At 41.7% G+C, this 23,161-nt stretch overlaps 1 protein-coding gene across 2 annotated transcripts in view; it reads right to left on the minus strand.

Annotated features, from left to right (window-relative positions):
• The window catches only part of CDC42BPA (CDC42 binding protein kinase alpha), a 608,613-nt gene that overhangs the window by 74,482 nt on the left and 510,970 nt on the right, over positions 1-23,161 (minus strand). The window contains exons 22-28 of one of the 2 annotated variants that reach the window (XM_069233802.1): positions 20,760-20,798; positions 15,718-15,837; positions 13,316-13,396; positions 8,946-9,051; positions 4,172-4,308; positions 2,755-2,894; positions 1,399-1,480 (exon numbers count right to left, since the gene is read on the minus strand). In XM_069233802.1, the coding sequence (XP_069089903.1) occupies positions 1,399-1,480; positions 2,755-2,894; positions 4,172-4,308; positions 8,946-9,051; positions 13,316-13,396; positions 15,718-15,837; positions 20,760-20,798 (705 nt within the window). The remainder of the gene's footprint in view (positions 1-1,398; positions 1,481-2,754; positions 2,895-4,171; positions 4,309-8,945; positions 9,052-13,315; positions 13,397-15,717; positions 15,838-20,759; positions 20,799-23,161) is intronic. The other variant, XM_069233803.1, reaches the window with a different exon arrangement.

The following is a 23,161-nucleotide window of genomic DNA, read 5'->3' on the forward strand; positions in this document are numbered from 1 at the left end:
AATGAATTACCTACCCTGCGTAAGAGAGGTATGGCACTGGGAGGGCTTCAGCCTGTGGGTTGTTCCCCTTCCAACACAGAGAGAAGAGTATAATGATAAAAAATCTGAAATGTAAAATCTGGAAAGGGTATCCAGCTGCAATAAATATGATCAGTCGGGAGGCTGAGAGGGAAGAGTATAAAAACCTGGTGTAACACAGGCAGAATGATATCATCTGCTGCAATGCTGAAGGGGTCTGCCAATGTGGGTAACCACTCAAACAAAGAGTGAACATGCCTCAAGCACAGCTCAAGAGAAGTCGATTAGAGGCATAATTTTAAAAAAGGTGTGGGTTCAGGAACATAAGAACGTCCAGTGGCATGCTGGTACCAGGCTCAAGTCATTGGTCGGACTGCAAATTGTGAGTACTGGTGCAAATCTACTCTAGAATCTCTCTGCGGACACACTGTTCACTTGAACAACTGGAAGTAAGCAGGGAGCAGAACATCTGGTGGGAAATTTCATTTGCTTGACCGTGCAGTAAGTTGATAACACTGCGTATTGCCCACTCCCGACACTATACTCCCACACCAGCAGCGTATGTCCGAAACTAAGTTCAACTATATATATGTTGGCCACCGTATCAATAGCTTGGCCAGCCTTCAAAGTGCCTAGAACTTCGCTGCTTCTCTCATCCTCGGTCATAGGCGCATGGACCACATCACCCATTCTTTGCAGCTGTTTCTTTGGCTCCCAGCTAGGGAGAAGACTGAGTTGAAACCCCTTTATTAGATACATGAGTCTCTTCAACGACGGGCCTATCCCTATCACACAAACCTGCCCGTGCCCTAGCAAGGAAGCAGGCCCTTACAGCTTGCATCACAAAACAGCTCTGTCATTCACCTGACAAAAAATAAACACCTTGATGGAAGAACATATCACGTTCAAGACTCTCCCCTCTGCAACTTACTTCCATAAGAGACAAATCCTTCATTTTCAGAAAAACACATTCAACTTATCTAGGGTAAGCTCTCCTTCTGATACCATGACTATTGACTCTTTTATTGATAGACTTGCTGCATAACTGATATCCTTTCATCCACATTTGCTCACCGCACTTGAAGCAACATTTTGGCTGCCCAAGCGCTATCCAGCCTCAATAAATAAATAGGTTAGGCGAGGCTAATAATTACTGTTTAAGAATCCTCAATCAATACTAAATTATTCGAATTACCTTTCACTGTTAACTGGACAAGTTGGATTTGACTTCTTCGTCATATCATCCAGAAGCATCAAATGAAGTGTATAACTCACACTGTTTGTAACCTCCTTCTGTAGGTTACTCCAATACACAAAGCTTTAGCATGCCAGGGGCTCGCTCAAGCATAACATATATTAAATTACGTGAAGTTTACTTACTCTAAAGATACAAGGAATGTCTTTTCGGTTTGCATGGATAACATCTGAAGCCAAGACAGAACTTACGGAAAACTCTTCATCCCTGACAATGAAAAATATTATGATGAGAAATGTTCTTGAAGAAGAGTGAGCACTGTGACATCAGCAACATGGATAGCACATATCTCTATGTCAGTAGAGATGCTCAGATCCTGAACCTCGAACAGAATCTTCTAACATTTATTTATTGTCCACATTTTGTAACACTATCGATAAAGCGAGTACACATGCACGTTATCCAACAGATGCAAACTGGATTGGGAGCACATTTTTATCACAAAAAAGTAAAATCGTGCTGGAACAGCTTTCCCTTCAACACCTTTGCCTAATTAAGAATAGGGTGCGACTTAAGTCTGAGAAATTTAAGAACAGTTCATGGCGCTATCAGCTGATGCAATGAGAGAGTCAACTCTGCACTGAGCCCTGGGATGAAGAAATAGTCAGAAATCTGTTTTGCTGGGGTTTGGCTACTTCTCAACAACACGAGAAGCCATGACAGTGCATGACTCTGGGTCATTGGAAAGATGTTGGCGGTGTCTCTACGCTAAGAGGGACCACAGCCTCAAAATACAAACTCTCTCCCTTCTTTTTGTGTCTTCTGTTCTCAGGCACAATGAGTACTTTATCTATTTCTCATCCCTTCTGAGTCCCTCAACCCACATGTGTTCCTTGTCGCCCACCTACAGAGATTCAATAGGGACAACTTCCTTCAAGTGTGAGGAAAAGGCAGGAGCTGCTCATTATGCCCTTCTGGAGAGGCAGGGAAAACCACGAGCTAGCTTGATGTCTACACGCCAAGCTTCAAAGTTAAAATGCAGTGTTAATGCAAGTTTGGAAGCCAACGTGGGAATTCTTATTTTCTGCACCTTTGGTCAGTCCCCTAAATGGACAGCAAATGTCCCTAGCAAAGGTGGTGGCCCTGGGCTCAGCGTTAAAGAACTGTCTTAATATGAGGTCACAAGGCAAGGCAAACCAACCTCTGATCTACCACATTTCTAAGTGGATGAGACATCCCCTGCTCCAACTGTATTAATGATATTATTTACGACATACGGGTTATGTGTATGGATATTTGATACACATGGTATTTAATGGTAGCAGCACCTCTAAGGGCCTGCCCTTATAAAACTGACGTTTCACCTTCCACTTTTTCATCCCCTTTCCCAACTAATCCCATCAAACAACCTAAAATCCTCACTTCAGAGCCCCAAAGCCCTAGCAAACTGTTGTCCAGAAATGTACACACTTGGTTCATAATATGGCCAAAGAGTGGAGGGACTTGCGATGCAGTCCGCTCTGCGGCAGCGGAACACTTACCTCATGTCAATCACCTGACTGACAACCACAGTGGGCTGCGACGCCTTCCCCTCCGCGATCTCATACAAAAAGAGCTTAAAATCACACACCACGGCCAGGGCTCTCTGCCACCCTTTCTTCACCCCAGTCGGCTTGGGCACCTGAAATACAACAATCCCCAGGTTGGATACAGATTAACTTTTATCTGAAGTAGGGATCAATAAACTGGTTAGAAAACACTCCACCCTCACTTCTGAAGTGGTGCTCCAGAAAAGGTCCTCAAATTAACAACCGCTCACTGGAAGTGATGGGATTCATAACTAAGGCCTGACCTATACCTATTTAATGCATTAAATCACTTATTGGTCTTAAACTGCATTAACGTCTGGTGCACTGAGATCACAATTGATTGGCCTGGCCTGCATGGAACAGAACGTTTACAAGGCTTTGCCGAAGGTGAGGATGCTATCAGTTCTGTGCAGGAGTTCGGGGTGGCACTGCCTGTGCCAAGGAAATATGTAAAAAAAAGAAATAGCCGGAAAGCAGGTTAGGAATACTTTTTTGGGAAGCCTGCTTTTCATGCGAAACTTGTTTGTACTGAGGGATTTGTTTGGCATCACATGGTTCAATAAAGAAGTATGTATTCAACAACAGGCTTCACTTCACAGTTCACACATTCCAGTGTCCACCACTGAGTGTGAGCGAAATCAAGCAGAAATATTCGCTTTCAAGAACTCCTTAGACTAGTACTCACAATCAAAACTCCAGAACCAAGAAACAGAGGGTGGCCAAATATTTTGGTTGCAAACCCTGGAGCGAACAAGCTCAGTCATCAAGGCCTTTAATTCTACATACTGACAAATAATTCAATTTAGCCGTAGCATATGTGCAGACAGATCACTTACAAGGAAAAGCCAACCAGAAAGGTACACCCGTAACAACTGTATCTGAAAACTTTGGTCAGATGTAAGATAAATGATGTCTATATTTACATTAGATGTTTTCAGCTCTGGGACTTACAAAAAATCTAAGTAGAACCTACCAGTATAAATGAAATAGTTTCATGCATGTTTCTTAGAACGGCTGTGACTAACATCCACGGAATGTATGTTCCAGTATTCTGACATTTATATCAAAGGCCACAATTCCGTGAAAATAGAAAACTGCATCACAGTCAAAAAATTATTTCTTTTGAAATCTGCAGGGCAAAAGCTATAATGATTAATGCACATAAATGCTGGAGTATTTGTAATTTGTATACGGAGTCAGTAGTGCTGGGCGCTACAGATGTACTAACCGTCTACTCCATGCACAAAATTATTGATTGAAAATGTATTTGGCCCAATGGCATGGTTCAAAGCAATTAGCGAAAAATAAATGTGTGCCAATAGGAGAACAGTGCTACTGCTAGAAAGCTTCCCACAGTCAGAATACTTACTCTCACATGGCCTTCGTACGCCGTTCCTATGCCCTTCTGCGGATCAATGCCAAGCGGGCCCTTGGTCTGCTCTGGAGGGATTGGGCACACAGCTGGTGCTTTGTCCGCACAGGTCACGTGACAGGAGAAGCCACACACTACCCAGAAGAGAAGGAAGAGCGTTCACACGTCAGACTTCATCTTACATGAACTCCTTACTGACATCACAAACACTGAGTACCACTAGAAAGCCACAGCTGAGCATACATCCCATAAGTACAGGACCATCTGTCACATTATGTGCATGCAATGTTCTTCTTCAACACTATCAGTATAGGGATCCCACAGGGGGCACCCAAAATACTTTCTTTTTCAGAGGGATCCGGAATTCAGTATTCTCATACTCAAAGACCAGACAGCTCTTGGATCACTTACATCACTGTGAATGCACCAATCACAACAGTTTCTGGACTTGAATTCAAGAACATTGAACTAAATGGTCAAGGAGTCAGATGACTTGAGATGACAATGCAGATTCATGAACATAGCATCCAAAAATGAGTTAATATCAAGGTAACCACACTGCTGCAAGTACCCAACTGGAGAGCACATAACTAAGAAATACTGGTGAGAAAAGGACCTCTACAGAACATGATTATTCTGGGCTTATGCACAAGAGCATTTCAACTTTACCCTCAAGGAACACACTGACAAAAAAAACACAAAGACTGCCTTGTTAGTAACTCTCTCCTATAGCAAACATTTAACTGTTTATTCCCACTGGGCCACTTGGTGGCTTTCATTGCCTTCTAAAACTTCACAATTTAGTGCTGGAAACTCCAAAATAGTTCAAAGTGATACAATATAAGACACCTTGTATCCTGTCATATTGCATTCATTAGGGAAGCTATTCGATCCTGGGGCTCTGGTATCATTGTATACCTTGAGACATCTCTAACCCGCATAATATTTTGATTAGGAAATATATAACCATGACCAACATATATCTATTGCCGTAATATTTATTCTGGAAGTGTGTGTACGAGGCGTGTCCAGGCCTATTAGTTCGGGTTGTTAGACTCAACATAATCCATACACTGCGCTATACACGATCCATCTTGGTCAAGCAAAACATTACAAATAATTCTTAACCATCACCCCAGCATTTTCCTTCAGCCTGTCTCAAGCAAATAACTCGCCCAGGCTTGGGAACAAGTTGGAGATGTTTCTTAGCTCAAAATATTAAATGACGGTATTTATTTAAAAAAACACATCAGGGGCAGTTTGTCGCTGCTGGTTGGAAATATGCACTAAATTTGGACTGCCTATTTTGAAGGGTTTAGCTGTCTGGTTGAGTTTGAAAGCCTGAGTCAACAATGTGTGTTTACCTATCTGTGCACTGACTTTCTCTGAATACACTGTGAGTGATGTGGCACAGATTGCCAAAAAGAGAGCAAAATAACTCAGCAACACACTTACAGTATGAAATCCTAGTTTATAAAAACAGGCAAAAACATATCTAAATTGTTAAAATATATATATATATATATCTTACTCCTGTGCTGGACTCTGATGGGAACCAGCTGAGTTGCTTGTTCAGATGGGAAAGTTGGAAGAGGAAATCAACTCATTGTCAGCTTTTATTTCAGAAGTATAAATAAAGGTTTCCGCGGCCCTGCGGAAGGGGCACACAGCTGGCGGACTGAGATAAGCAATACTCCCCGGGATAACACCAAGTGATGAACTACTTTCAAAATAGCTCTACTGTTAAAACGTTGGCACAAAGAAAGACAGTAACATTTGTAAAAATAACACCGCTGTTTCCAGTCCTTGGGCTGTCAGATGCTGTTCCAGCACATATTGTTGAATTTGCCTATGCTGTGGTGGGATTTCCTCTCTACTGAACATTTGCTGGCGTATTCCACTGTTCCTTAGCATGCATCTGCCATGTGTCTCTTTCGAAAAATGCATATAAATTGTGAGAATGCAGCGGTTTCGAAAGTTTGAAAACCACCTTTACAACTGCACAAAAAGCAAAGTTGCTTACCCGAAACAATATCTACTTTCCTGAAACTACAGTCACTAATGGAAAAACTGTAGGTGTTTTGTATGTCTCTTTCTAAATTCCATTTCTGAGTGAGAGAATAGAGCATTAATTGATATTGTCTGTGTGTAAAGCGTGAACCATCTCCCCCTTCACATCAGCCACTTGAGCCACAAACAAAGACAAACTGTGGTAAGTTATCACAAAACGTAGACACGGAAACCTAGGACCTTGGCGGGAAGTTGCATTGTTATTGTACACATCAATATGAAAACATTCACAGGGGGTGCCCTCTGACTTTCCCTGCCACTCATGGAAATTATAACACATGTTGCACAATTAAAAAAGAAGGTAAATATAATTGCATGGCAGTACCAGAGCAGCACTATCTGTGGGCGGACTGTCAGAGAAATGACTTGAGAGCTGTTTCTGGATTTTGTTTCACTTTCATTCGACTTTATTACAAAAATAACCCCTTTACCTATCAGTTTTTGCAAATTTGTTTTTCACTGTATTTAAGTTTGTTCGTTTTTATTTTAATTTCTATGTACAATACTGTCTTTAATATTTGTTGATATTTATGATATTATTACCTATTTTTTCTCTTGTTCAAACAAAATAAATGGTTAACATAAAAAAAAAAACAGAGAAAAATCAAACAGTTGAAGAGCTGTTGTTCGTTTAAAGGTTCAGGGATGCATATGGTGCTAAGGAAGGGATATCGTCCCCGTAATGTGAGGGCACAACGCAGTCAGCGTTGTTTGTGTTGCACTAAAACACTCTGAAGCTGATAAAAACTGGCACTTTTGTCCTATACACTCTTTTTAAAAAATTACACGGATAACCAAATAAAATATGTGAGTGTGGGACAATTTCGTGTACAGAGAAACAAAAATGTTTGATGCACAAATATTAATAAACAGGCTGTTCATTGCTTGTTATATTAAACCTTAAAATCTGTACAGCTATGAAAAATATTTCCCTATAATAAAAATAAGCTCATGTGTAAAAGAAAGTTGGCTCTCACGAGGAATGCTTAATACCAATAAACATTTGTGTGAGGCAATATGAATATGATGTAAGTGTGGCCTACCTGGTAATTACATGCATGTTGGAAATGGTCTGTGTGGGTCTCAGATTTTATTGGGATATTCTGGTTTTGTTACATTTCAATATAACCATTATTTAGAACACTCAGCACATTTTTCATGATTACAGCAGCAAAGGCTCTATTTCTTCACATGAAGGCTTTCCCCGTGGTTATTATTGGAGCACTGCATACGTCACACAGATCTCAGACACAACTATGATTTCATAATATGCAAACGCTACTTCACAGTGTTCTAGAAAAGAGTTACCAACATAAAGTGCCTCGGAAGAGCAAGGATTATAGACAGGGAATTATTTGACCAGCCTGGAAAAAAAAGTGTATGGGACGTAAAATGAGATTGAAAAAGAGGGGGAAATGGACTACAGAAAGTAAGTAGAAGAGAAGGAAGGACGTTAGGAAGGCACTGAAAGGAGTATTCTTTTTGTGTGGACGATTACACTGTGCTTGAAGACACTGAAAGGAACTATTTTTCTTTGTGGATGTTTACAGTGTGCTTGTGAGGGTGCAGTCACTCACTGGGTTGACTCCGTGTCCCATACGCTATACTGGGGTGGGTGAAACAAAAAATTAGACTTACACAGTAGCAGACGAACAGAGTTGGAAGAAAGCCTTATAACACAGATTATTATATAGGTATTTTTAATCCACACTTAAAAATTAGGAGGTCTTTATCAAATTCACTCAATTAAAATAATGATTTCAGGACACTTATCAAAAATGGTCGCTGCAACAGAAACAAACAAGTTACTTACCTTTGGTAACAAACTATCTGGTAGAGACATATTCTAGTTGCAGATTCCTTACCTTAGAATTCCCACAGGCGCCAGACTGGATACAGAGATTTTTCCTCGAGAAGTACTCCTGCGTGCTGTCAGGTGGTGTCGGTTGACTCCGCGTCAGTTGTTAACGTCGTGGTTGGCATGATTACATTGCGGACATATATAGGTGCCACCCCGGCACGCTGACGTGAGTTTCTTTTAACAAATTTCCACGCCAGAAGCACAGAGCCATGAAGAACACTGACCCTGGTGAGTCAGAACCAGGGCAAAAAATGGGAGTCCCTATCCCTAGAAATCAGTTCGCGGTATGGAGAAGATGGGTGGGTCGGTAAGGAATCTGCAACTAGAATATATCTCTACCAGATAATTTGCTACTGAAGCTAAGAAACCTGTTCATATAATAGAGACTTCTAGTTGCAGATTCCTTACCTTAGAATAGATACCCAGGCAATACCATCCCCGCAGGAGGGCCTGCAAACCAAAATCATCCTAGGAAGCCCTGCAGGACTGAACGGGCAAAGTGTCCTCCCTCATAGTTGTTTTGCAGACAGGCAGTGGCCCACTACCCACCTTCTTTGTAGTTATCTTCAAGAACCTAAAGGGCAATATTTTAATTTATCCTCGTCTCAATGTGAAAGGTCTACAGATTGCACTTCCATTCCTTGTGATGTCACTTCCTATTTTAGGGGTCACAGACCATTCACAACGTGTACAACAGTGGAAGTAAGGAACGTGTTTACAAAACAGTACCACATAAGACATTGATAAAAAGTATTAGCTGTAGGGAGGCAGCATTCTACTTTCTTCACCCAAGCTTTCAATCAGTGCGCATGCAGAACAGTTCATCGTGATTGGCCTTACCTTCACAAGTGCATCCTTGTCGTATCAAACCAACCATAAGAGAAGTGCACTGATTACATTTAGTTGGTGTATTAAATGATTTCACTGTAAACTGGTGTGCTTTGGGCTGCAAAACAAAGAAAGATATCTTGCTTGTACTGCACATTTTCTCCAATACTGCTTCTCCCTTTAGCCTACAATCTACAAACTACACAATTACACATTAACCTAAATACCAAATGTTCTGACACATAGGAAACATCAGCTAATAGAAAGGCCACAATTTGATTATCTTCTCATATTCCTGAGATCAACGAAGAGACCCAGATGTAGTGAATGTAGAGGTTAAATCCTGTGAGTAGTTAGTTGCTGGATTTTTAAGGTAAAGGGGAAAGAAGCAAGGTAACTGAATTAGACATCACCCATCTCGTAGTTGCATTTAATTGAGTGCAGAAGAAAATGGTCTCAATTATTGGGGCAGACATTTTTTCATGGCTTGTGCATGAATGGTCTCTTTGTGAAGTGGTACACATGGGCTAGGAAGTGATGCAATGTTAACCCAAAGGTATAAAGTAATAGCCCAGTGAGTAGGGAGAACATTCAGCTCACTTCTTACACTGTGTAAGTGTCAGAAAGCATGGGGCTATGCTCCCAAAGTCTCACTGACCATCAATGAATGAGCTGGCACCAAACAGGTCATTACGGTTCAAGAGAGCTCATTTTGAAATTTAAGTGGGTGACGCCACAATTATGATTAAATGCAAAACTTTGGGGCAAGTTATTTGGCTTTCATGCAACTCTTGCAGTATTATAACAAAATAGGGAGAGCTTCTGGTCCAAGCCACTACAGAGCGGACTAACAAGCAGCATATGAATCTAAATTGTAAAAATAGTAAACTATAGCAGTCCCCTATCAACCTCCTAGTGTACGCTTTACTCATAGAAAAACTTATCAGCAGTGCCATAATCCACAGTCTGCAAAAGATAGTACATGTTTCAGACACCACTAAGATTGCTGTAGCTCAGGACAAACCCCCCCCCCCGTAAAAATGTGCTCCCCCCAATTTTCAACTAACCCCCAGCTTAATCCAGTGTTAATTTAGCTAATAACGCCACCCTCTAAACTCCATACTGCTCCAGCGCTCCCACACCCAAGCCAGACTCATCACCCTAGAAGTTCTGGAACCATATTCAGGTTCTTTAGCATCTTACGACTCCAATAACTACTCCAACTTTGCACACTGACATTGTTGGCAACATGACCTCTGCCACACTGATATATAAAAAGTTAAATTAACTAATATGCATTGAGTGCTCTGTTTGGCATTGTTCTGCTTACCTCTCCTTTTTTACCCGCAATCACAGAACATGTAAAATAAACATCAACTCACACACTGTTAGTACAGCAGTATTTGTGAAAACAATTAAGAATCCAGGACACCCAAACACAAGATCTTCTCCTGGAGAAGCACTGTTTTATTTCTGAGGGAAACCAAGTCATGTGAAATGAAAGGAAGATAAAGGTGGAGAGGAGATGAAGACCCTGAGACTATGGGATTGAAGGACACAATACCCTTGACTCTTACATCACAGCAAAGTGTTGCTATCAATTATAACTCAATAGTAGGTAAATTACTCTAACCTCTGAACTAGATAAACTAGCATTGATAGAGCTGCAGTGATATGAGTGAGAATCAGTGACACGTATCTTACGCCTCTGTAAGGGCTCGGTCCAGGAGTGTAAATGACATTTGAGAAACATATCCCATCTACTGGGAGTCTGCACATATGTAATTTTCCAAACTAGTCCAGAACCAGTGACAGACCTTGTGGGTATGTAACCCATCCAGCTTCTCTTTCAACCATAAGATTAAGTAAATGATCTTGAAGTGTTCATCAGGTACATGCCAAAACTTTGGCAGCAACACATGAAGTCCAGCAACAAGACAAATGTGGGTTGGAATGTATTCCCCCACTCACTAACATCAAATGGCGTATGGCCCAAAATAGTTTATGTAATGGTTTTTTAGACAATAAGAGATCTAATGTGGTGGCCTATTACTCAAATAAATTATTTTGTGTTTTATTTATTTATTCATTTACTTAACATATGTATAAGGTCACTCTACAACTAGCAATAGAACAAAATTAATACATAGAAAGTCAAAGGAAAGAGAGGATACAACTAGTTAAGATATAATCAAAATAAGTGAGCTTATCTCACATCATTGTAGCTTTGGCCCCTGGGTAAGCTGGAAGAATATTCCAAAAAGAGCTCACCTCCAGAAAGTAGTAATTTAGGTTGAGGTGGAGCAAGTGCATTGACAAATGAGGTGATCGTATTATTTTGGACTATAAGATCATTAACATTTGAAATAACAAATATATTTTGTAGGGATGATGCCCTCAATAGCAATGGGAGTTAAGTGATTCTTTGACATTTCAACTAGTTTTCATTCGATAATGACTGCCAATGATGCACTGTCAAGGCATGCGCACGCTCACACTCAATGCCTGTGTCAAAACTATCAGTCATGGCACCTATGCAGCGGCTTAGTGACTACATCGGTTCTAGACCTACATTAAGGGGGTGATTCAGACCTTGGCGGACGGCGGAGGCCGTCCGCCAAGGTTCCGCCGCCAAATGACCGCACCGGCCATTCAGACATTTCCGCTGGGCCGGCGGGCGCTCTCCAAAAGAGCGCCCGCCGGCCTAGCAGAAATGCCCCTGCAACGAGGACGCCGGCTCAGAATTGAGCCGGCGTAGTTGCAGGGATGCGACGGGTGCAGTTGCACCCGTCGTGTATTTCAGTGTCAGCAAAGCAGACACTGAAATACTTTGCGGGGCCCTCTTACGGGGGCCCCTGCAGTGCCCATGCCATTGGCATGGGCACTGCAGGGGCCCCCAGGGGCCCCGCGGCACCCCCTACCGCCATCCTGTTCATGGCGGGTTTCCCGCCATGAACAGGATGGCGGTAGGGGGTGTCTGAATCCCCATGGCGGCGGAGCGCGCTCCGCCGCCATGGAGGATTCAATGGGGCAGCGGTAAACCGGCGGGAGACCGCCAGTTTACCCTTTCTGACCGCGGCTGAACCGCCGCGGTCAGAATGCCCTCGGGAGCACCGCCAGCCTGTTGGCGGTGCTCCCGTGGTCGGTGACCCTGGCGGTCACCGGCCGCCAGGGTCAGAATGACCCCCTAAGAGCCTTCAGTCTTCATCAGTTTTAAATAAATGCCAGACATCTCTAAATAATACTAATGTCCTAAGGGATAAAGGGTTTTTGGTGTCAGTCTTGAAGTTTAAATGTGAGTACTCTCCCTGTCGTAGGCTTAAAAGGCTATAGGGCTGTAAAACGTTAAGCCCAAGACCACATGCACAAAGATGGATGAGGTAAAGTGAAACTGAATGTACCCTGAATAACAGCTGGAACCATTAAGTAGAAAAACACATGCTATATAAAGCATTAAACTGTATTGCACAATGCACGCAGAGCATTTGAACGATTATTGCTGTTCAAGGAAATGTGTTTTGTTGCCATCCCACTATGCAAGTATGGAGGTATGGGACCACATTTTCTGCTTCAGGGGGCAATCTGGTAGGCACTGCTGGTTTCAATCCAGGTGTCTGCCTTGTTTTACCTTGCCAAAGAACACGTCCTGAAAGCACGCTGCCAAAATAAATGTCAGCCAGCTGATAATTCTCAGTTATACTACTATACCTCAACATCCATTTACTATTTCATTTGTTTTTAAAAGCACGAACAACATATTCAGGGGCTGATAAGGTGCTTTAGCAGAGAATGCTCCAATACTTCCTGGAGGCAATGAAGAACAGCGGAAGGTGCAAATAGTGAACATACTTCACCAGTAGAGATCAATACATTGTTGCACCATTTAAGTAAAATATGACACATATTGAAGCATTTTCTGAACTGAAAATGACTAATTCTGCGTGCATGAGTGACCTAATATTGTGCTAATTTGGCATATTCCCCCTAATCTCTTGGTGGTCTGGCTCATATGGAAATGCAACTCTGAAGTGTGAAGTTGTTTTTTCATTGCAACATGTAAGTAAATTGAACTGGAATTTACTCTGTGCTCAACCAAGAACTGCTTAAGCATAGAGAGAGCTTATCTTTGAGTTTAGGTGTAAACACACTGACAAAAGTTCATTATAGCAATTTAGTAAAACTCCCTGAGATTTGTGATTAGGTAAACACACTGAAGAAAGTAAATTATACCAGTTTAGTAAAACATTTGAAGATCCGTGATTAGGTTTTGACACACTGAAGAAAGCAAATGATTCCAATTTATTAAAATAAAACACTTGAATAACTGCAAATCTGGTAACACAATTGTAGACTTAAGAAAATAACTTCAGAATGTAAATTACCTTTGGCGTCGAGGCACCTGAACTGATATACGACACTCTCATTGTTGGTGTCTGAATGGATCGGGGAGGGTGGTCCGTGATCTACAACATTTTAAGAGAAGGGTAAAATTTGGAGAATTCTATTCAGTAAAACAGAAAATCAAAGGCATCTGTGCGCCCGATGCGACTTCCAAGCGGCGGCGCTGTGAGTAAGGTCACACTAAAGATGAAAGAACGTGGCTCAGTGCCCTCCTACCTTCTGTGACCCGCAGGCTACAAGTGTGGCATTAATCCATAGACACAAACAAGTTGTTGATACTATTTAATTTGTCACAGGCAGATTAGAATGTAACTGTATGCCTATCATGCAACGTTTTCTCACTTTTGGCAAGTTTCCAAAACACCCATTTAGTAGGATTACAAACCTGAGCCCTTCAAGTACCGAGAATACTGAATATGTTGAGTGAGCATCATTATTACAATGGACACTCCATAAAATGACTCATGTAGCACAAGTACATTTAGATACACACTGATTAGTTCAGCTAAGAAAATGTTTCTTTATCAATACATTGAGTGTTAAGAGTATAAACAGCTATAATCTTTGTCCAAACAAATCATAAGGCAGTGGCTCGAAACAATTCCCCATCTCCCAGCACATTTTAAGGCCCTAATTTACAAGTGGGGAAATTCATCAAGTTAGGAGGTAACATTTACTATTCCCACCAGTGTACGCACTCAAGCATGGACATGCGTTCTTCAGAGACACGGCTCATAATCTCCACGCCGGACTACTTTGCTGATTCAATAATTCACAGACACTACAGCACAGAGAGAAAAGTCTTCTTACTAACTCAACATGCTAGGGGATTCAGACCCCTGTACTTTTTACAGGGAAATGTAAAAAGTATGTCAACAGGAAAATGTTAAAATAGCCAAGGTGGTCTGAAAATGTCCCACAGAAGACCTGTGCCCTAAACACTGGTGAAATGTCAGGAAAGAAAATAATTCAACACACGGGGCCCAACTCACAAAGGAAACCCCACATCTGCACTCGTACAAGGACTATTGCCTCATAATGGTCGATTTATAATTTCCCCCTAGTTAGAAAACTCATCAGAAGTATGACCCGGAAACGGTATCATGTCTGCTTCAATGAGAGTTTCAGACAAGGTCACATCAGAAGATCAGAGACGGGTCACAAAAAAGTCAGTGCACAAACTGCAATCAGTTTTGCAGCTTATCTATTGGCACACTAGGTCCCAGATGTGCTTTTTACATTCCGAATGTGGGCAGCTGCCAATCCAGTATACCAGCAAGTAGGCGAGTAAATAAGTCCCATCTATACACTTTGTCTTTGACAGTGAATCATTTTTTTTTTAATAATAGCTCCATTAGGTATTGGATTTCCTCTTTTGAGCAGAGAATCTAAACAGACTTGCCAGGCAGCTCTCACATGGGATCATGCATGCATGTTCTGCTATCAGCTAGCCTTTCATGTACCCCATCTTATCTTCCCTGCCACAAACTATTAAAAACATAGTTCTTTCTTCGATATGTTTCTCCACCTAACTCCCCAGTTCCACCACTGCCTGCCCACAAAACTTAAAATTTGCTGTCGTACTTCCTGTACTAATAAAAATAAGAATACTGCTTAGTCTTCTCTCTGTCATCCAGTTTCCTATCTAACCTTCTTCCCCAAGATAGCAGGATTCACAATTTTCAACAGATTTACTAACTTTCTGTCCTATGACTACTTCTTTAACCTCTTTCTGTCAGGCTTCCAGGTCCTTCATTCAATTAAAATCACCCCCTTGCATGCTATTACCTTATTCATCTGCTCCATACATCCACCTATCGTCTATCCTCGCTCTTCTTGAGCCATCTATAGCATCTGACATTGTAGACATTGTAGATGACACTATGTTACATTCCTTTCTCCTCACCATTAGTTGAAAGGCCTCCAATCTTCAACAATTCTATTCTAATGTATCCGATTGCTTGTCCTCAGCAGAATGGGATGCTGAAAGGTCGCGTTGGACACCCGCTGCCAGTTGAGGTCAGTGAAGGACCAGTCCTAGACCAGCTTCTTTTCTCTCGGCATGCCACCTCCTTTTGGGATATTATACCCCACTAATGTTCTTCTATTGCTGTTCCGCCATTGAAAAAAATCAAAACTCTCCAACTAACTCCAAAACATGCATCCCTAACTGCCTCACTGATCCTGGACATTAATCAGATTCTAACGCTGCAATCCTCCAAATCAGGGTATTTCGACTTTCCCTTCTCATCTGTATCCACTCATCTGCCTAGTTAAATCGACTTTCCTCCAGATATTTAGACTTTCCCTTCCCTGGAAATCAAAGAAGGTAACAGCACCTTAGCAGGACGTATTTGCATATCTTTTTAAGCGAAAGCCCCACCTCTAATGGCTCAATGTCACTTGTGGTGGATGGTGACCTGGATCTTGAATGCATGTGGGACTTGACCTCCTCGTCCCGTGAAGGCGTGTTGGACGTAGAAAAGTTGTCAACTGAGTCAATCTGTGAAAACATGCAACACTGGTCAAAAACAAAGCTAAGGCATACCTTGTTTATCATGTGTTATTTCGAATTGTGGTAAGCTACATAGGACAAATACAGCAAGAAAAGCAAAGAAATCTTATGTTCTCTCATTAGCGAGCCCTTCCAATTACTATTGAGGTGCCTCAATTTAGAAACAAAAGTCACTGTATTTTAACTCTGATTGTGTGTTATTAAATACAACATATTTCCAGTGTTCTTATTTGTTTAATACTAATACACCATTGTATATGCTAGTAGTTGAGCTGGGCACAAAGTAGTATGCATCATTGTGATCAGAGAAGAGTGAGGTGGCCAATGCCATTCATGAGAGGAGACAATGATCTCTGGATAAACCGAGTTATTCACTTGCTGCAGGTAAGATGGAGGCTAAAACTCGAATCTAGGACAATCGGCCATTCTAATTTAATCATTTAGCTATCCTCAGATAACATTTACAGGGAGGTGACTTTGCTCACAAAAAAAGAAACATGTTACAGATTTCAAGGAAAGAAAAGGTCAAATAGATAGTGAAATTTGACATTCCTTCTCCTTAATTTTTTTCTTTTTTAAAAACCTTTTTACGCAATGTTTCTTCCATTTTTCCACTGAATGTTTGACCCATATCTGGCAATAGATCACATGTGTTTGGGACTAACTATAGCAACACTTTTTTAAATTTGTTGTATTAAGCCTTTTAAACTTGTGCTGAACTGAAATATCTCCATTTACATCCTTTTGCCACGGCATACAGGTGGGAGTCCAGGAAATATCACTTGCCAGATCCTAGGCAGGCCATGTATCACATATTTATGTGATACAATAAGTACGCCCTTCTGAAAGTTGGCACACAGCAGGAGAGTAAAGAGCTTCACAGACCTGGTGACCATACCTGGCTGAATGAGGGGAGGAAGGAGGGTGCCGGGCTTCATGCAGGCCCCTGCAGCCCAGGGGGACCCCCATTCAGCCCAAGCTCAATCAGCATTAGAGTCTGCTTCAGTGGCCATGTCCCCCATCAGTCATTGTTGCCACTTTGTGGCATGGCCTCCATTTCTAGAACATGTGTCAGCTTCATCGCTGCCCTAAGGCTACACCAACAGACTAGATCATGGCATCTATATTACTGCAACTGCTGAAGGGACCTCAGAAGATAAAGGTAATAGAAAAATATCATTATAGGTAAAAAAAAAGGCATAGAGGGTGCCATTTGCACAGTCAACATTGGATCTAAGTAAAGGGTTAAACACTGAAAGTCACTGGACAACCAACATAACATGTAGTAGTCATTTTTCAACCACTAGATGGAGGATGAAAAACGATTAAAATAGAATCCAAAGACTGTGAGGAGAATGCATGCAAGTTGGGGGAGGGCGGTACTCCAAACAGCATTTTATTCCCTGCTCCAAAAGGAACAGTCCTGTCAAGCTGCTATGACTTCTTTGTCCACATGAACAAAACAGCACATGCTTGCATTTGGCAGTCTCTTTTGGCTTAACAAGTAAGGGAATAGGAAGGGTGTTTGGAGGTCTTTTGTTCTAGGGCAGGCAGAAGTTACCAGGCCTTACTCTGCAGATAAAAGGTTGTTTACCACTGTTATCTTTAAGGAACTCCAACTGAAAGACCAAATGTCAATTTTAGCAGATGATAGAGCAGTGGAGTGGAGTAGTCAAAGCTTACGTGGATAAAAGTTAAAAATGTGACTATCTCGTAAATGCTTTACTTTTAGATAGCAGATAATTAGACTGAACACTTAAATCTATGATCAGTAAAAAAAGCCAGAGGCTAGGCACTCCAAAGACACACACTCTGAGCCATATGGATAATGCTATTCTATTGGGATGGGGGGGGACGGCGATGGGAGGACGGCAGTGGGGTGGGGGGATGAGGTTGTGTGTTAGGAGTTACCTGGGTGGACAGGGGACTACTTGGAAGTGTTTCTGTTCTGGGGCCAGTCAACAAGGCAAAAGTGCCTAACACCAAGACACAATGTTAGGGTCTTTGTAGCATATACTACTGTCCCTCCAAGTTTAAGGCAATGGTTTTATCTACATGAATCTGTGCAATGTGGATACTCATCACTGGAACAAAGCCCAACACCAAAACATATCTAGATACTATGCTTAGTAAGGATTGTGTTACTTACCCTGTAAGCATCTGTTCGCGGCATGTAGTGCTGTAGATTCACATGCTGTGCATACTCCTGCCCATCTAGTGTTGGGTCTGGATGTGTGTAAGTTGTTTTTCCTCAAAGAGGTCTCGAGTCATAAGGTAAAGTGACTTCACCTCTTGGTGATATTACGCGTGGGCATCAACTCCACTGTTAAGATTGTTTTCCCGCAGTCAGGTGAGAATGATCCATTTGACAGCATGTGTGGCTGTAGACACACATGCTGTACATAGACTATAACACAGTGCCCTCTAGAAAGTGGTGGCTAACCTGTGGGTGTTGCAGCTGTTTGAAAAAGTGTACGCAGCACTGCCTGTCCTACATTTTCTTGTTGGCGTGCTAATACATCCACAGTAATATTTAGTGAAGGTGTATAGAGCTGACCGTGTAGCTGCTTTACAGATTTCAGCTATTGGTATATTGCCCAGGAAAAACATATATGTTCCTATTTTACGAGTAGAATGTTCTCTAGGAGGTGTTGGCAAAGTTCTTTTAGTGTAACAAGTTTGATTGCATTTAATTATCCATATTTAATTAAATGCCTAATTCAGATATGGGTTTCCCTGAGTGAGGGGGTGAAAAAGTAACAAAGAGTTGCTTGGCTTTATGAAACTCTTTAGTCCTATCGGTATAGTACATTAAAGTTCTTTTTACAGCTAAGGTATGAAGGGTTTTTCTGCAACTGACTCAGGATGCGGAAAGAAAACGAGTAATTCAACTGACTGGTTTAGGTGGAAAGAAGAGACTACCTTTGGTAAGAATTTTGGGGTGCTTTGAAGGACTACCCTGTCTCTGTGTAGCTGGAACAAAGGTTCTTCTAAGGTGAATGTCTTGGGCTCGCTGACACGTCTAAGTGAAGTGATTGCTACTAAAAAGCAACATTCCAAGATAGAAACTGGAGAGGACACTTATACAACAGTTCGAATGGTGGACCCATAAGTCTGATGAATACAATGTTGAGATTCCATGCAGGTGCAGGGGGACCCCTAGGTGGAATTACTATTGTAAGTCCTTATATGAATGCTTTAATAACTGGTACTTTGAACAGTGGTAAATGCTGTCTACTTTGCAAATAGGCAGCAACTGCAGCGAGATGCAGGCGTATTGAAGTGTACGCAAGACCAGAGGTCTGTAAATGAAGTAAATAGCATACAATGTTTTGAACAGTTACATGAAATGGGTCAACATGTTTACCATGGCAGTAGAAAACAAATCTTTTCCACTTAGCAGCATAACATGCTCTGGTTGTGGGTTACGGGCTTGGTTATACATTCTGGTTGGAGATTGAGGTAACCAAACTCTATGACCTCTGGAGCCAAATCGCAAGATTGAGTTCCTTTGGAAACAGGTGCCTGCCTTCTCCATGGTTCTGAGTGAGAAGATACAGGTTAAGGGGAAGCTTCTCATGAGGCATGACAGAAAATTTGAGTAGTGTGGTGAACCATGGCTGGCGAGCCCAAGTGGGAGCTATCAGAATGAGGGTAAGAGACGTTTGCCTGAGCTTCTGAACCATAAACGGAAGAGGGAGAGGTGGAAAAGCATAGGCAAATGTACCTGACCAGTTCATCCATACAGCATTGCCCTTGCAGAGTGGGAGCCTAGAGGCAAAGTTTGTGATTTTTGTGTTGTCTGTAGTTGCAAACAGGTCACTCGTGGGTGGAGATCCCACTTGTGGACTCGTTGCAGCATCTTGCTGAGGAAGTCGGCAAAGTCGTCATTCACCCTGGGAGGTGTTCCACTAATAGGTGAATGTTGTGACGTATTGCCTAACACCAAATAACCTGAAACAGGTGTGATAACTGTAGAGAGTGCCCCTCCTCCCCTTTTTTGTAAATAGAACATGGCTATTGTATTGTTTACAAGGACCAAGACAACTTAGGCTTTCAGGTGTAGTAGAAAAGCTTTCAGTGCTATATAAACTGCCTGAAGCTCTAGGTGGTTTATTTGGGAATCAGGACATATAGGGAATATACCCCTGGCCCTTGCTGTTGAAGAGGAACAGGCTCTAAGGCTCCTTTGAGCAAGAGCCTATACTTCCTGTTTGAGCAAGGTTAGATGTTCTGTGGAGAGTTTGTGTCTGTCAAGTGGGATGTTTGGAGGTGTTTTGATGAGCTCTAGTCAATAAGCATATTGGATAATATCCAGCACCCACTGATCTGTTGTAATATTTTTCCAGTTGTGAAAGACATGTAACATCACTTACTTTGCATATGTGTACCACGACACACTCGTTCTGACTATTGGAATATATATCAAGCAACATACATACTGCCAGGAGAAGGAACAGGCAATAGCCTGATCAAGCCAAGTCTCTTCTGTTTTTTTCATTACGTCTCACTGTGCCTTTCCTGACGATCAGCATTATTTGTTTGTACATTGCCTGTTGGCACTGCAGTGCTGTGCTGCATCACAAATCCATGGAATACCCATACTGTTTGTATGAAAGTTAATAAAATGTTTGTTAAATAAAAAATCAAGATCTGAATATAATTAAAAAAGCAGAAGGACTCCCTAATATTTATTACACATTCTCATTTTGCACAACAGCAGGGTGCTATGATATTCCAAGAAGAAACTTCTAAGCAAATAATCACCTAACTCACAGTATTAAATGCAATTTTTGCAGCAAAAGCCATAGCAGTGTCCCACATGCAGCAGGCCAACAGAAGCCAGAACACAAAGCTCACAAGCAGAGAACAAGGAACAAGCAGCCAAACAAACGAAGACAGTCTCTTACACGTCTGCCTTTGTTAACAGGTGTCGAAGTTGGGGAACGCTTCAAAAAAGACAAAAAGGGAAGAAAACAATTAACACAAAATACAGACAAAGCCTGGACAGTGTCACTGACAGCACAGCAGGATAGTGGGGGCAGGAAATCGTGGTACAACAAATATTTTTATATTTTATATCTTTATAATGGTTTAACGTGGCTGAAGTGTGTGTGCTAAAACAGAAACTCAGTTAATAACACTCAAACATATGGGGCTAAAACAGGCACCATTTAAGTTGCCCATCCTTTTAACATTAGTGCATGGGTCTAAATAATCCAGTCAGTGGGGTGTTAATGTTATGATCGCCCTAGCAACACTCTGTATGATCACCAATAAAAATGTACGATTATTTTTCATATCCAACTCCCTTAATGGAAAATGTGACTTTTCGTTACAGAACTCACTGTTACTAGAAGGCTCCTCCCCTATCCCACATCCTCAGCTAAATTCCCTAGTGTTTAATCTAGATTCTGCTCTTACGTTTATCTCACACATCAAAGATGCGAAAACGGCCAATTTTCATAGCGACACCCTATACAAAACCCGCCAGCCATTTCCTTGGAACAATTCAGAATACACGTCCAGTCGGTAGTCGGATCCAGACTGGAAATGTCTACCACACCGGAGCATCTCTATTTTTCACTAAACATCTCAGGTCCATCCTTTATTCAGTGGCAAAAGCAGTAAACCCAGCGAACAAATATGACCATATTACACCGATATTTAGAGACATATACTGGGCTCTCTTACTGCAGCAAGAATAATTTTAAACTATGTTAAATAATCAACAATATTATCCAGTATTAGACCTGCCTGGCATAGATAACCTTGTGACAATCTCCTGTTGCTTAAGAGGGCTGAGAAGCAAAAATACTGAGGAATGTGGGGCAGAGGAGGTCCTGGAAATCCCAAAGTTTAAAACTGCCCCAGTCCGCAAACAGTCCTTCTCTGGGGCTTCCACCTCAGCATGGAACTCTCTGCCACCTGACCTATCAAAGTTCACCTCACTCATCACACCAGGAAGCACCTCAAGACCCATCTTTTTCAGGCAATTAATTTGCTAACTTTTGTGACTGAAATCGCCCTATCATTCCTGCTGAAATCCCCCATCTCTCCTACTGCTCTGTTTTATTGGATATAGCCCAAACACCTCACATTTGTATGTGGCTCAGCCTAATACCCCACTGCTTTTAAGATTAATGGGATTAAATCAAACAGAGACAGAGGCGAACACAGAGAAGTAACCAGCTACTGTAGAAAAACACTCTGGACTTTCTGGAGTCACTAGAGTTCATCTGGACAGAGACGTTGGATGTGGCCAAAACTGCCTAGCTTTCGGACCACAAAGGGCCTTGTGAATAAGGTGGATTTTGTTAGAGAATTCTCAATACCGTAGGATACTGGTGCAATGAACCAGAGGCAGGTGAGAGATGGTCAGCTCTGCTGGGACTAGGGAAAGTTAGGAGACAGGACATATGGTACCATACATACACAGTTTATAGGATTTATATACCAGTCTAATTTAGCTTCTTTTTATGTCTACATATGTTGCAAACATAAAAACAATTGAGGTTGTCATCCTATTTAATGTTTTTATGTTGCTCCCTTTGAAATTCAAGCGATGATCAGTACCTCTGCAAATATCAGACCTATACACAGGATGAAAGGGGTAGGAGTTTTATAGTTCAGACAGACATGGAGCTGAAGGCATAACAATACACAAAGCATACCACATTTTGCACACATGTAGCATCAACTCAAAATATCAGATTCAGTCCACATTTATTTTGATAAAGAAAATATTATTTTTACTTGAGCATGCAGAGGATAATGATGGTGCCACCGACTGTGGCTTATGGAGTGCTACTGAAGAAAGCCAAGTGGGTGATCTCCGCCCTCGTAAGCAAACTTATTTTTAAGAAAGGTTATTGAAGTTGCTATGTCCATGATTATCTGCTATATTATGAACTCATTTCTCAACCAACTGTTCACTCAATGACAGTCCAGTCATACCCTTGTGGTCTGAGAATCACTACACCCCAAGGCCTTTTCAAGCAATGGCTGGAACCAATAAGGGATGATGAATTTGGTAATAGGATCCCTCTTGGCCTTCACTGAAATCAGTTCAGATGACTGAAGTGAAGCACTGAACGCCTCTCATGGGATAATGCAAGATCTCAACACTGTTAAAATAAACAGCTCACAAAGGACACACTCAAGTACAGAGGAGATTGAACAAGAATTCTCACTATAACACAAAGCTGTACAGGTAGGTAAGCACTTCAAACTTGAAATTTGTATGTATGTGTATGGTCTTTCAATTACATGCTACCTGGAATTTAAAGGCTGCTTCTTGCATGGGACTGCT

The sequence above is a fragment of the Pleurodeles waltl genome, chromosome 5 (genome assembly GCF_031143425.1).
Source record: "Pleurodeles waltl isolate 20211129_DDA chromosome 5, aPleWal1.hap1.20221129, whole genome shotgun sequence".
NCBI lineage: Eukaryota > Metazoa > Chordata > Amphibia > Caudata > Salamandridae > Pleurodeles > Pleurodeles waltl.